General features: G+C 40.1%; 1 gene segment (V, D, J or C); it reads left to right on the plus strand.

The window, feature by feature from the left end:
• The window catches only part of LOC102083425 (T cell receptor alpha chain MC.7.G5-like), a 66,421-nt gene extending 54,219 nt beyond the window's left edge, over positions 1-12,202 (plus strand). Inside the window, 4 exon segments of the C gene segment in view lie at positions 8,981-9,244; positions 9,668-9,715; positions 10,871-10,976; positions 11,460-12,202. Of these exon segments, the coding sequence occupies positions 8,981-9,244; positions 9,668-9,715; positions 10,871-10,976; positions 11,460-11,490 (449 nt within the window).
• Positions 12,203-12,792: the final 590 nt, after the last annotated feature.

Raw genomic sequence — 12,792 nt, forward strand, 5'->3', positions numbered from 1 at the left:
ACTAGTTCTGAAGAGGAGGGAATGGACATTTCTGTTGTGTGCTGAATCATGTGCAGGTTTCCAGGCATGATACAAGTTCATGTTCGGTAGTTGCACCCCCCCTCAGAGTGGAACACAGCAAGTATTAATTAATACAACATGAAGTGCAGCCTGCAAAGGATAGAATTGTAGCATCATAGAATTAATTAGGTTGGAAAAGACCTTTAACATCATCATTAACTAGCATTGTCAGGTCCACCTCTAGACCCTGTCACTAAGAACCTCATCTATGCATCATAAACAGAACAGAAAGGTGACATAGACTGGTGAGACTCAGCAGCAGTAGTCAGAAAGCTGTCTGGAAAGTTGTTTTAATACATGCACACACTGTCTGACAGATGCTGCTATTGTGTGGAGAGAGAGGAAAGAATACACAGATGACTGACAAGCTGATGGACAATCACTAGCCTAGTGACTGTTAGGAATGATCAAGCAGGCAGAGTAATGCTGCTGAAGGAAGTGTTTATTTCACTGTATGTGCTAAGGAGGTGGCCAGTAGCACTGGTTAGATTATTCAAATAAGAATCTTACATTGCCATGTTGTCAAGTCTTAATCAAGCATGTGCAATACCAGTGCACCATTTTGTTTAGTGTCACAATGTAATACTGTGAGTTATGGCAAACTTATATTTGGAGCTGGAACCAAACTCACATTTTTTCCGGGTAGGTCTGAATTTTCAGATCTGATTCCTCTTAGAGGTACTTTTTCCACTGCAAATTGTTTTGCCTATTCTTTTCACTCTACATATATTAGGAGTGGGACTATAAATTTTCAACTGGTATGAGAGCAAGTGATTTCCATGGCTGCACATGTATTTTCCCCTTACTGTTTCCACTTGTTATGAACTGTGCAAAGCAGTAGTTTTGCATATGCAAGAGGATTTTTCTTGGAAAGCCAACAGGACAGGGGCTCCTAAAACAAAAATCCTCATGTCAAAGAGAAACAAAGGGAACTGCTGAAAGCCAGAAAAATGCAGAGCTGTAGCAGGTAAAAGGGACTTTCCTAGTATGTGGATGCTAATACTTTCAGACAACAAGACTCCTTACTGTATGTGAAGGCAAAATGTAAGCTATTGGGTTTTTGCTTTGGAGATCCTCCATAAAGCTGTAATGATAGGGGGTGGGTGTCTGTAGTATTGTGAAGCAATATATAAATACTGGAAACTCAGGAGGCAAGATTATCCTTGAAGATGATACCAAGTTTGTAATCACAGCCAGCTAGTACTAGTCTCTAAAGCTGGAGTGGAATAGATACAGAGCCAAAGGGTAAAGAAGTCAAGAAGCAAGTTCATTACAGACTGAGTCTTGTGGGAAGATGGAAGGGTCACTCTGATCACAAAATAATTTTCCCCAAATAAAAAGGCATGCAAAAATAGCACTTTGGCAGTTGCTGCCACAAGACAGTTGACCAAGATATTGGAAAAAAAAAATCCCTTTAGTGATCCCCACCTTTTCTCTTGTTGGAAACTCTTTAGAAAAGGGAAATAAAGGAAGGTAGATTCCGATTTTTCCAAATTTCTTAAGAATACTTTTAGAAGCATTTAATATCTAAATGCTTTGGGTTTACTCTTGAGAAGTAACATTTTAATTTCTTAAAATGGTAGTGACTGTTACGACAATTTCAAAATAATTTTATTCTGAAAGCTAAAAAACACAGCAAGACAAAGAAACTATTCATTCTGAAAACTCGGGGAAACTCTCCATATTTCAAATGGCCCTCTTGACCTTGTTCAAAAACATCAGAGGAAAAACAAGAATCTCACATTCATATGAAGGTATCAGTAAGCTAGCAGAGTTATAAATGAGTTCATTTACATGTCCTATCTGTATGCAACTGCTCCAGATCTCACTCTGGTCATACTGTAGGACCTAACAGCTTCCCAAACGTATACTGAAACCTCAGTGTTTAATGGCAGAATAAGCAATGGTCTCCCTGCCACAAAGAAATTGCTACCAAAAAGTGTGCTTTCTACCTAAAACCTAAATGGCAAATTTGCCCTGGAATCACTCTTGACTAATTCATATGGCAAATCCAAGAGAATGGGATGATCAGGTTTGTACTATGCCATCAGTCACTAGGTGAGCTGTGAAGTAACAGCAAATAAAACAGTTTTTGAGAAAGGAATCTGTCTGGCAGACTAAAACTACTGGATATTGTAGAGGCCTGTGCTATTGTGTGACTATGGAAGTAGTTATAAACTCACCTTTGGATCTGGGACAAGACTTCTGGTTTCCCTAGGTACATTTTTTGCCTAATTTGCAAGATTGTTGTGGATCCACACTAAGATCTGAGAATTGGCAGCTGTCAAAGATACAGTAGCCTGAGGCCTCATTTTAACCATTGGAATGTATTCCATGGCAGCTGTTCGTGCAGTCTTCCTTGAGGCAGCTGCAGGCAGGCATGTGGTTTCAATGCTCTTCCATCAGTTGGATTCCAGGGCTAAGTTAAGACAAAGCCTGGTTTTACTCTTGAGACAAGTAAGTCATGTGGATTTGTTCTGTCCTAAGGGTAAATCCATGACACTTTCATTGACCTCAAGCAAAGTCATTGAAGATACAATTCAGATGAAAATGTGTTGAAATACAAGAATGGCTACAATACTTAGAAAATATCCCCTAATGGTTATTATCACCATTTTATCTGCTGTTTGCCTGTAGCAGATTCCCAGCGAGGAATGGTATACTCTTAACATTTTTAATACTATTGTTGGAATGGAAATTGGACTGCCTTTTAGCTGGTTTGTCTGATGTACAGCTCCCATACTATCCATAAATATTGCAAGCGAATTCTGTTTGTGACTGTGACTTGTATCCAGATTTTAGTTACTCAACACTGTTTATCTGAGTAAGTGACCGTGTAGAATTAGAAGGCTCAGATTGCCTTTGCAACTCCCTGTGAAGCTCCAAGATGCAGGCAGTGTCACCGTGTGCCACTGAAACCTGTAAGGAGATAACTGTAACCAAGGTCAAAGGGGTTCTTGCAAAGGTTTCCTGGGTCATGGGAATTATGAGGGTGGAGAAGGATACAAGCTGATATTAGGAAAAGGAACCTTGCTGGTGATCAAGACAGGTGGGTAGTAAATTGTGACACATTCAGGAGAAAACTGGAACAGAAACGCAGTGGTCCTAACTACATGGCACACTGAAGAGGAATTTTAGTTGATGTCACAGAGGCAAAAACACAGCTTGTTCCTAGTATTGCACCAAAAGTTATAAAACACAATTGTAACCAGTGAACAAGTTAACTTTTAGAATTTGTTCTCCCTCTTTGTGATCCTGATAACTGTCTAGTAGATTTCTTTGGTACTTTGATGGTTACTTAAATCAATGTGTTTTGTCATTGATCCCGTAAGTTTTCCCTGCTCTGGAATGTTTGTTGGCCTGGTTGTCAAGTATGAGCTGGGAAAAACTGTCTACATTTTTGTAGAGATTGACACTGGTGTGGCAATCAGGGATATGTGAAACTCACATTTGGAACTGGGACCCAACTTCATGTTACCCCAAGTAAGTTTGAGCTTTCATTCATTTTAACACTAGGACTAGCAAATTATTTGTTCATTGGGTAGATGGACAAGGGACTTTCGTGGAAGCATGTTCCAACTACTTTTCAGGTTCCCTTGACAAACATTAGTGGGAACAGAGATGCTGTCTTGGAATCCAGGGAGTGTTTGGCTATGGTGCAGCAGTGACCCACTGTAGAAAAGAACAGCTAGAGAAGATGGTAATAGCTCACACGGCTTTAATAGTCACGGCGTGGTGGTCAAATGCCATATAAAATGTTTAGCAGTTTTATAGAGATTCTGGATATTAAAGTTTTCAGACTTGATTAGCGCATCTTTAAAATAATAACTATGCAACCTCTGGAAGTTATTCTGACTAATGGCTTAGAGACTGTATTTTCTAACTTTCGGCCTAAGAGAATATGTCATGATTTTTTGTTTTAAAATCCCAAAGTAAAGTCACCTTACATATCTGTAAAAACTGATGTTACAATGTCAGCAGTTAGGAACTAGAAAAATTGTATTTGGAAAAGGAATCAAACTTGTTGTGATGCGTTGTAGGTCTCTTTCCTTTCCTCAATTATATTTTAAAATATTTTAGAAACCTGAAGAGATGGAATGAAATTTCAGATATCTTTGGGTGTCATCCTCTGGTAGACAGCTGTCCCACATATTTTGGAGGAGAATCCATTGGAGTATACAGCTGGTAGGCAGAAATATATTGCAAAGTCTCCTTGTTGAGTGGGAAACTGAAAGATACAATAAATCTGTGTTTGGAAGTAGGACTAGATTTAAGGTGAGTAAGATCTGGAGAAGGATGGGCTACGAAGGTATGAAGGCGAGAGCAGTGGCCACTGGTTAGTGTTGCTGAACAGGTCTGACTTTATGGAGAATGAACTTAAACTCTAGATGAAGAGTGGAAAGAGGAGTGAAAGCTGAAAAAAAATGAATTCAGGATTATTTCTCAACAGAGTACTTGTGAAGATGGAGCAGGGAGACTGAGAATACTGGGAAATGAGACAGAACCATCAGTTTATTAGGTTAACGATCTTGGTATATAATTAACATTAACATCTGAGTCCCGTCAGACAGTAAGAGTGTTTGTACAGTAATTATAAACAGGAAAACATTAGCCTAGGTAGAGCTAACTTTATTTTACAGACACCAGGGTCTGCATTTTTGCCTTAGATTAAGGGGTAAAAAAATCAGATGATAGGCTTATGTTCATGTTTAAGTCATAGTTTCACACTGCATTGCGAAGAAATTTCACAGGTGACTTAGGCTATGGTGTTTGCAATGGTTCAGACTGGGGTGCATGGGATACTGGACCTTGGAGAGTCATTTTTGGAAATGGCATAAGGCTATCTATGATCCCAAATAAGCTGTATAATTAAATGTACCCATTAAATAGACCAATCCTGAAAGGATATCATTTTGGTGGGAAGTAGACGTCTACATCTGAGGCACTTCCACAAATGTAAGATCAGAAGTTCTTCTCATTTTTTGACATCAACATAATAATTACCTCCTTCCACCTGTTTCTTGAAAGGGATTTTAGGTTGATTCTTTTGGATGTTATTTTTCTTATTCATGAAACAAATGGGATATTTTTTTTTTGTTATCACTACATTAATAGTTAATCTCTAATTCAGGAAGTTTTTGTTGTTTGTTTTTTTTTTTGAGTTGAAATTATTTTAATGAGGGTTGAAATTATTTGAATTGAGGGTTAGACTAGATGACCTTTAAAGGTGTCTTCCAATTAAAACCATTCTATGTTTATATGATTTTTTTCTAGAAACATCATATAACATTGGAAACTGGTTCTGGCAATAAAGACCCACTCTGACTTTGGAAGAAAAGGCATTCAAAAGTATTCTCTGAAAATGACAAAGGTTCATGAGCAGTTACTTGAAGTCTTTTTGTTTCCAGACAATAGTTACACAGAAGGGTTGAGCCAGCTCATTCACCTGTGACCTTTACAGACTGGATTAGATAAGCAGAGTTGCTCCTTCTGACCCCCCAAAATATTTCCTTAACATTGTTGAAAGGAGCAGCAGAAGAGATCATAGTAACTTTCTCCTGCAGTTTAGGTGATACATTAATAAATCAATACATGAATGCAAATAGGGTATTTCCTCCCAATAAGAAATCTAAGAAACTGTGATTTCAATTTTTCTTTAACGTGAACACATGCTATAAGCCCAGAATTCATCCAGCTTTTGTACTAGAGAACTGTTTAGTCCATTGAACACTCGACTACCTTCCTCTATTAATTCATATTTAGTTTTGGCTCAGCTAGGAATCTTTCCCTTTAAATATTTGTCAGCAAGGTCTTGGATGGTTTTGGTAGTTTGACTTCCCCAGGTGTAATTACAGAAGCAATGAGAAACACATGTTTTGGGATGGAGACAAGAAAATTATGTTTCAGCTCGCTGAGTGAAGTGGTTTATTCACATTTGCAAGTACTGAATCTCTGCACAGAGTCCCTGTACTTTGGATGACTTGGCTGATGCTGGACTAGGACCTGGCTTCTTCTATCTGAGTTCCTCCAGACACAAGCACTGGAAGTCTAGAGTAGGGTTCAGGTATTAAATGTGGACATCTGGTCTTTCTGTAGACATCCTAGCATCCATGCAGAGCTGGCTGATCTCACAAAACCCAAACCTTTCGGAACCTCCATCAGAGGAGAGTTTGTTTTGGAGGGAATGGAGAATAAGATAAATTTCTGTATAATTCAGGCTGTGTGTTAAACCAGTTCAGGATATGTGCTGCAACTTGTTTGGAAAAAAAAGGCATAGGTTTCAGTCTGATGTTGGAACAGGCTTCTACTGCTCTCTCCCTGAAATCAGCCTCTAGACTTGGCTTTCTCTGCAGACTGGTCAGGAATAGCATTCAAATAGCTGTTGTTCTTCCACCTGGTTGATATCCTTCAGTAGAGATTAAATATTAGGCATGGTGGACAGCTCAGAGTATCATTATTTACATCTCAATCTTCCCTGCAAATATAGGTCATAAATATCAATACAACATCTCCAACACACCCACCAGCTCATTAAGACAGAATAACAGGAAACACAGGTCAGAGCGCTGTGGTTGTAATAGCTGATATTTACCAAGACTGCTATCTGCAAACTTTCATAGCAGCGTGAAAACATGCAAAGGAACTTATCAGAAAACAGACTCTAGTACCAGATCAAAGGCAGCAGGCACTCTGAGCAAGAATGAGAAATGAGTATTTTGCAAAACAGGTGCTGCTGAGACTGCATGCGAAAAACAGACCTTATTCTGTTATCTGTTCATGATAAAAGCATTGGAGAGATTGAAAGGGCCAAAAAACACCCTAACTGGGGAGAGGTAGATATTCTTAAGAAAGCATAATACTCGTTACGAGAGAGAAGAGAACAGCTCGATAATTCCTCCTCTTCTTTTTTGTATTCATGTACTCCATGACAATGAGGTTCATCTGTATTTTATACAGGGATGTACCATCAAGCATTTTACCTGCTCCTGTCTTTCTCTCCCTAACAAATGGTCACAGAAATCTGTTTCCAGAACAATAACTGGGAGTATGGGAGGTGGGGAGTGGGGTTGAGAGAATCAGAACACACATTACAGCATATTCTGCGTAGCTGGGAAAATTATTTCAAAGCCAGGGCAGGATGAACTGCAGCTCAGGAGAAGGGCCAGAGATTGAATGATTAGGCTTTTGAGGATTAGTTTTTCTGAGATCATACTAACAAAAAGTATGGCTATTTCTCCAAGGTGCTGACAAATGGCATTTAAACAGATGAAAAGCATTTCTCTCTGTGATAGAATTATGGCATGTACTTGGATATAACTTTGAGATTGTTTCTAAAAGTCAAGATTTAGTTCAAACTTCCCCCACGGTAGGAAATTAAACCTTCATGTGGGAGCTAAGCAGTCTTGAGTGTTTCTACAATATTTATCAGTGTGGTGTGTGCACAGAGACAAAGCAAATATTAATCTAAACTGTCAACCGTACATGATAACACTTTGTCTGTTTATAAATGTGAACTGGAACTCTGGTTCAAACCTGTGATTGTGAAGTCCAACAGAAAATGCAGCCAGAAGGTTGCTGAGAGCCCCAAGCCTGTGTCTTGGCCACAGTATGTCTGTAATGATATTTCATCTGTTCATCATCAGAGTACTGCTATCACCACAACATTTTACTGACACATGAAGAAAGATTTAGGAAAGTATCTTCTCAAAGAATCAGGCTTCAAGACCTGGGCAAGATGAAATGTATGCTTAGAGTACAAGTTTACAAAGCTAAATGTGCAAAAAGAAGAGTTTAACCACAGGTAGTGTTTTGATATGTGTGGAAAATTCTGATCTAACTGACTCACTAGCAGAATTTGAAGCAAGAAAATAGAAATAAACTCCAGGTGTCTTATATCTGTAGTCTTTAGTTCCCCAAACCCCTCTTCTGCAGGGCAACATTTAGTAAAAAAATCTTGCACTGCCCTGTCAGGTGGTGGAAAATAATGAAACATTTGTTTCATCTTTCTTTCCATAAATGCAACTAGATGTTCCTACTTTGCAGTGGATTTGACTACGCTTTTGCAGAAAAGGCAGAATGCTCCTGGGCTGCTCAGTTGTCTCCAGACACACACTGTCTCGTAGCAGTGAAGCAAGAAGGTGCCCTCTCCACCTGTTATATACATTCCTGAATGTATTCAGGCCAAAAGCCAGAAGGAATCTCAGCCTGCAGAGTAGAGTTGAATGAGTTGTTACAGAGAGGAATGGACATCTAACCTGTTTCCCCAAAAATAAGACAGGGTCTTATACCAATTTTTCTCCAAAACATGCCTTTTTTTTACATGTATAGCTTCCTGGACACTATTTAAATTGACTTTTTAATGAATTGTTAGTAGGGTTTATTTTTGGAGTAGGGTCTATATTTCGAGCATCCCAAAAAATGCTGAAAAATCCTGCTAGGGATTATTTTCAGAATAGGTCTTATTTTTGGGTTAACAGGGTAGGGTGTGGATGCCTACATGAGTACATTTGGGATGCTCTAGGGATTCTGCCTGACCACTCTCTGTGTCTCTCACAAACGTAAATTGATTTAAGTCTCTTGTAGCTCCTGCATCTTCTGCTGTAGATGCCTTGGTTCTCTAAAGGTCCTAACACAAGATGCCTGTGATCAGGCCACTTCCCAATCTCCTTCTCTGCAGACATTCCAACCCGCCTGGACACCTTCCTGTGTAACCTCACCTGGGTGTTCCTGCTCCATGGGGGGATTGCACTGGATGAGCTTTCCAGGTCCCTTCCAACCCCTCACATTCTGATTCTGTGTGATTCTGTGAATCATGGAAAAACCTCAATGCCTAAGTGTCTGTATGTTAAGATTGAACAAACTGTAACTGTGTATTCTCATCTAATGTCTCTTTCTAATGTCTCATCTTATGTCTTTTCAGATGTTACTCCATCTCCTTCAGTCTACAGGCTGGTCTCTAAAGATGATGAGGACTTGGAAATGTGCCTTATCACAGATTATTCCCCTGAAAAGCTTACTCTTAACCGGGCTGTTAATGAGACAGATGCAGTTGTGGAGGTGACAACATCCGAGAACGAACAAGAAGCAAGCTACCTGTCAACCTACTGGGCCAAGAAAGATGAAATGCAGTGTTCTGCAAATCATGAGGGCTTTGGAGAACTGGAGGGCGAGGATCCTGAAAGCGGTAATGGCTTTGTCGGATGTTTGTACAGGGCTAGAGGTACTTTGGTCTCTGTGCTATCAGTATGAGCAGGCCCTGATCACATCTCCCAGCCTTGCAAGCATTGCTGATGATGCTCCCACGCTCCAGAGGAATGTCGTCTTGTTGACTCTGTTTTCTTTTGCCTTCCTCTTTTGTGGGAACAAGATTAAGGTTCAGTAGACTGGTACAGTCATAGCAGAGAGACTTTAAAATCACATCATGGGAGACATAAAGCTTGAAATTCCTTTGTCTGATATGACACAAGTTTAATTAGATCATATTTTATGCTTGCCCTTAAAACAGCAGAAAAGAGTCCAACCCAGCCATGCTAAGTAGGGACATCTTTATCAATTTGTGAAGAAGTACATTTCTGTTACTAACTAGATTTGTTGCTGTTATCTTCAGGTGTCAGTGCTGTCTGTGTTACAGGGATATCTCTACACTTCAGGACAGGTATGTACACAGCATTCTAGGAGTTAAGTTTGGCCTGACTAAAGGAAGTGTCTTCCCAAATTGTTGGTAATGTTCCCTGTTTGCAGAGTTCCTGTTGGAGCAAAAAGCTCAGACTGGAAATTTCCAACAGCGCCCCACAGGGTTTAAACATCAAGGCTGAAAGTCAGTGGGTTAATGTAGTCTTCTAGATTTGAGCTGGTAATTTTATGAGATCTGTGCCTACATGCTCTTGCTAGGATTAGCCAGCCAACCACTCCCCATCACATAATGATTCAAGGTACTGCTATGAGTCAGCTTTTCTGGATGTCTGGCTGCATTTCAGACTTCAAAAGAGTTGTTTTTTTATTTTTGTGTGTGCAAACACCTAATGAACCAAAAGATAAGCAGGTGGTTTCTGCAGCATGTGCTCAGAAGCAGGGCTGCACAATCTGGGCAAGCTTTGCTTCAGCTCGTGGCTGTGGGAGTACACGAGCCATCGCTGGAGACCAAGCAGTTGTTGTTCTGCTGGTTGAGATGAGCTGAGCCTGCCCCTGCACTTGCCATGTTTGCAGAATAGCTGTATTTCTGCAAACACGCAGCCTTGCTGAAAGGAAACTGGCTAGCCAAATGTTTCCAAACCGCCACTTCGGAGAAACACTTATCAGTAAACCTGGCTCATTTGAGCAGTCGTTTCAGAGAGAGGTTTTCAAAGACAAACAAAAAATGACTTTTTGATGGTAGCTCCCTGTTTCCCCAATATAGACCAATTTATTTTCAAATTAAAGTGGCTTTGTAACTTAAGATTCATAGAAAATCAAAATGGACTTTGTGTACTTTGAATAAAATTTAACTTGTTATCCCCCTTCCCATCTTAAAAAAAAAATAGGGAGAGGAAAGAAGGATGCCTCCAGCATCCTAGGTTCATAATACCCCTGATTTAAAAACAGCTAGATGATTGGCAGCCTTGCATATTGGATAATTAAGTGGTTATTGAATGAAAACCCAGCCCTTGAAACACCAACTGGAAGAAATGAAAGTCTCTCAGCGAGACTGGCTCAGTAGCTGCCTGACAGTCACCCAAGGTGTAACAGACTCATTGAGAAGTGATTTTAAGCTTGACTGAGTGTGAGAATGTCTCAGGGCTCTTGTGACTGTAATTCTCTGTTGCTTTTACAGATGAAAACCTGAACATGCTGTCTTTATCACAGCTGGGCCTGAAAATAATTTTAATGAAAGGAGTAATTTTTAATGTGCTGATGACGATGCTTATGTGGAAAAAAAAGTGAGTATGCATAGGGGGTGGTGAGGCCTCTGACAGAAAACACCTGGATTAGTTAGTTAGTTATGAATGTTCCTTCTCTCTGTAATAACTGTTTATGCAGTCTATCTATACACCTTTTGTCTACCAACAGTAAAATCCCTCCACTCGTTTGGCCATATAATTGTTTTCACCCACCCCTGAAGTCTATTTACTTTTCCTTATCAACTTGCAAACTTAACTTTTTCCTTCTTTCTAAACATCTCTCCCTCCTAGTTCTACATCCGCCCCTTCCCTTGTCTGCATTCATCCATCAGATTCATCCATGACTGGTCTCCAGATGGGAAAGTTTGATGCTTATTGACTTTAAGTCCTCAGCTCTAATTTATTAGTTTTGGCCAGTGTCTCTTTCTCCTCTTTCTCTTGCTAAGGAACTTCAGGTCTACAACTGTATAGCTGTGGCTGTATCCCAAATAATGATTTAACATACTTTTATTGTTGTTACAGGAATGAAAGTAACCAGATGGTGCAGTCCTGAAGTACCAAAAAAATCTGCTGAGGAATGTTTACCAGAGCATCATGTGCAAGAGGGATTCGTGCTGCAGGGAACGTCACCTGCTGTTCCTGCATATCGCACCAACCATTATAGTCTACATTGCTTTATTTGCATGGTTATTAATAGGCTTAAAATTCTCAGCATATTGCTCCCCCACATACCTGATCAATTTAGCATGACAATGCCGTTCTTGCATGAAGCACAGTTTGCTAGAACTATAAATTGCCGAAGGTCACAATTACTTGTGTTAAACTGACACACAATTTCTGCTTGGGGCACTGTTGTTGAAAACTGCAAGCTAAATATCACTTGAACGTGAACTTTTCGTATTTTGATAGCTTTCAGGTCTGCACATCTTGGAGTGCACCCCACAGACACCATTTCAGTTGCAAATGGAACGTGCTGAAAAGAGTCTTATTCAAGGTGCTATGCACCATGTCCTGCTACCTTAAGTTACTACTTTTGCTCTTTCTTTTTAGTTCTTACAACCTTAGAATTCCCAATTTCTTTTTTAATCATGCCATAAAAATATACTGGAATATTTACCTGTCCACGTGTTCTTGGAAACAATGGATGCATGTGAAACTCACAGGCTGCTAATTCTTGAATTGTACTTGCAACCAACCCCTCTGATGTCTTGGCATTTCTTTAGGCCTTTGGCTGCTATTAAACAATTCTTATTAAAAATAAGAAACTTGTTTGTCTTTTGTATATGGCATTTGAGGAACTCATTTTACTTTTCAGATAAGCTTTAGGAATGGGTCTGGCCTTTGGGGTGTAGGAGGGACGAGGTGTCTGGACTCTCCTCTCCAGACTGACTTGTCCATCAGCTGCTTTTTGCAGTCACTGTCTGGATCCACCACAGAGAAAGAGACACACACTCCCTTTCCAGGACATCCTTGCTCTGTCCGGGTGTTGAGTTTGACTGCGGGGTGACAATAAACCCTGGCAGATGTATTGTTAAACCCCTCTTCCTCCCCTCTCCCACATCAGCCCCTCCCTCTCCCCCTTCCCACTAAGGGCAAGCGATCAGGAGGGAAAGAAGGACAGAGAGAAGAGAGCTGGAACAATTAAAAATGTTTTACTAATGCTACTGATAAGAATAGAGAAAATAATACAAAATATACAAAACCAATCTTGAAAGTCCCAGCAACTGCAGAACTGGCACCCGGAGTCCTGGACTGGACTCTGCAGCCAACCGGAGCTGGATTCAGTCTGTCACTGGCCTCAGTTTGCAGGGACGACTCACCAGGTCCTCTCCTAATGTTGCCATAAGAAAAAGGG

Source organism: Columba livia, chromosome 23 (assembly GCF_036013475.1).
Source record: "Columba livia isolate bColLiv1 breed racing homer chromosome 23, bColLiv1.pat.W.v2, whole genome shotgun sequence".
NCBI classification, from domain to species: Eukaryota; Metazoa; Chordata; class Aves; order Columbiformes; family Columbidae; genus Columba; species Columba livia.